Source organism: Suricata suricatta, unplaced genomic scaffold, assembly GCF_006229205.1.
Source record: "Suricata suricatta isolate VVHF042 unplaced genomic scaffold, meerkat_22Aug2017_6uvM2_HiC HiC_scaffold_12023, whole genome shotgun sequence".
Lineage (NCBI taxonomy): Eukaryota > Metazoa > Chordata > Mammalia > Carnivora > Herpestidae > Suricata > Suricata suricatta.
This window is the reverse complement of record NW_021856027.1, coordinates 1-1,033: the sequence shown is the minus strand read 5'-3', so window position 1 is coordinate 1,033 and position 1,033 is coordinate 1. Positions and strand designations below refer to the sequence as shown.

Below are 1,033 nucleotides of genomic sequence, written 5' to 3'. Positions count from 1 at the left end.
CCCTGGTGCCAGCCCTCACATTTGGAGACGACACCCTCCAGGCGGATGATGTTGTGGTGGCTGAACTGGCCCATGATGCTGGCCTCACTCAGGAAGTCCACCCGCTGCTTCTCTGTGTAGCCGGCTTTCAGCGTCTTGATGGCCACGGGCACCTCCTTCTTCCCTGACGCCTTCAGGGTCCCTTTGTACACCTCCCCAAACTCCCCTGAAGGAAGACAAAGCGGGAGGAGCGCGCCATCATCCCGGGGACTCGGGCGCTCCCACCCGGGTCCCAGGCCCCTCTGCCGGCTGGCCACACTCACCTGCGCCAATCACCTTCTGCCGCGTGACACAGGATGGATGGATCTCAGTGGTGAACTTAAGCACAGCCTGGTTGGGGTCCTCGTATGTGTGGGGGTCCACGTATGTCTTTAGGGGCTTTAGTTGTTCTGGAAGGGAGAAGGGGCAGGGGTCACAGTTTGGGAAGGGGTCCCTGTGAGGGGTCACCCAAGTGGAAGAAGAGGAGGCCCGTGATCTCGGAGCTTATGGCTCCGCCCCTTTGAGCTGCCCAAGGAAGCCCGGGGCCCCCTGCTGAGCCCCGGGAGTGCCCTGGCACCCCCCATCTCCACCACAGGGGGAGAGGAGGGAGGGGCTGGGCATGGAGGCACGGGGCAGGCATGCAGGGGCGCTGCATCTCACCTGACTTGGAGAAGTAAACGTCCTCAGAGGATTGGCGGGTCCGCAGGCTCTTCCTCCTGAGAACCAAACACACAGGGAGGTCAGCGACCTGCTCTGGCCCAAAGCCCCCTGCTCCTCTCGGGTCCTAGCTGGGCACTTGGTGCGCTCAGCACTCCGCTCAGCAGGCAGAAGGTGCAGGGAAGGCAGCAGGAGAGGCGGGAGGAAATGAGCAAGCAGGGCTCACTCCTTGGGATCTACGCCCAGTAATGGCCCCCTTAAGTGGCCATAATGAGGGCTTTCCTCATTAGAGTGCCCAGGGCTTCCTGCCTGTGGGTCCAGAGGAAGTGTGGACACACCATTACTAACAGAGCAAAGA

General features: G+C 61.9%; 1 protein-coding gene across 1 annotated transcript; it reads right to left on the bottom strand.

The window, feature by feature from the left end:
• Window positions 1-19: 19 nt before the first annotated feature.
• LOC115284611 (ephrin type-A receptor 2-like) lies at window positions 20-734 on the bottom strand (the record flags this gene model as incomplete). Its single annotated transcript, XM_029931159.1, has 3 exons — window positions 20-205; window positions 303-428; window positions 679-734. Coding segments are annotated over 3 exons (368 nt in total), but the record flags the coding sequence as incomplete, so codon positions are not given.
• Window positions 735-1,033: the final 299 nt, after the last annotated feature.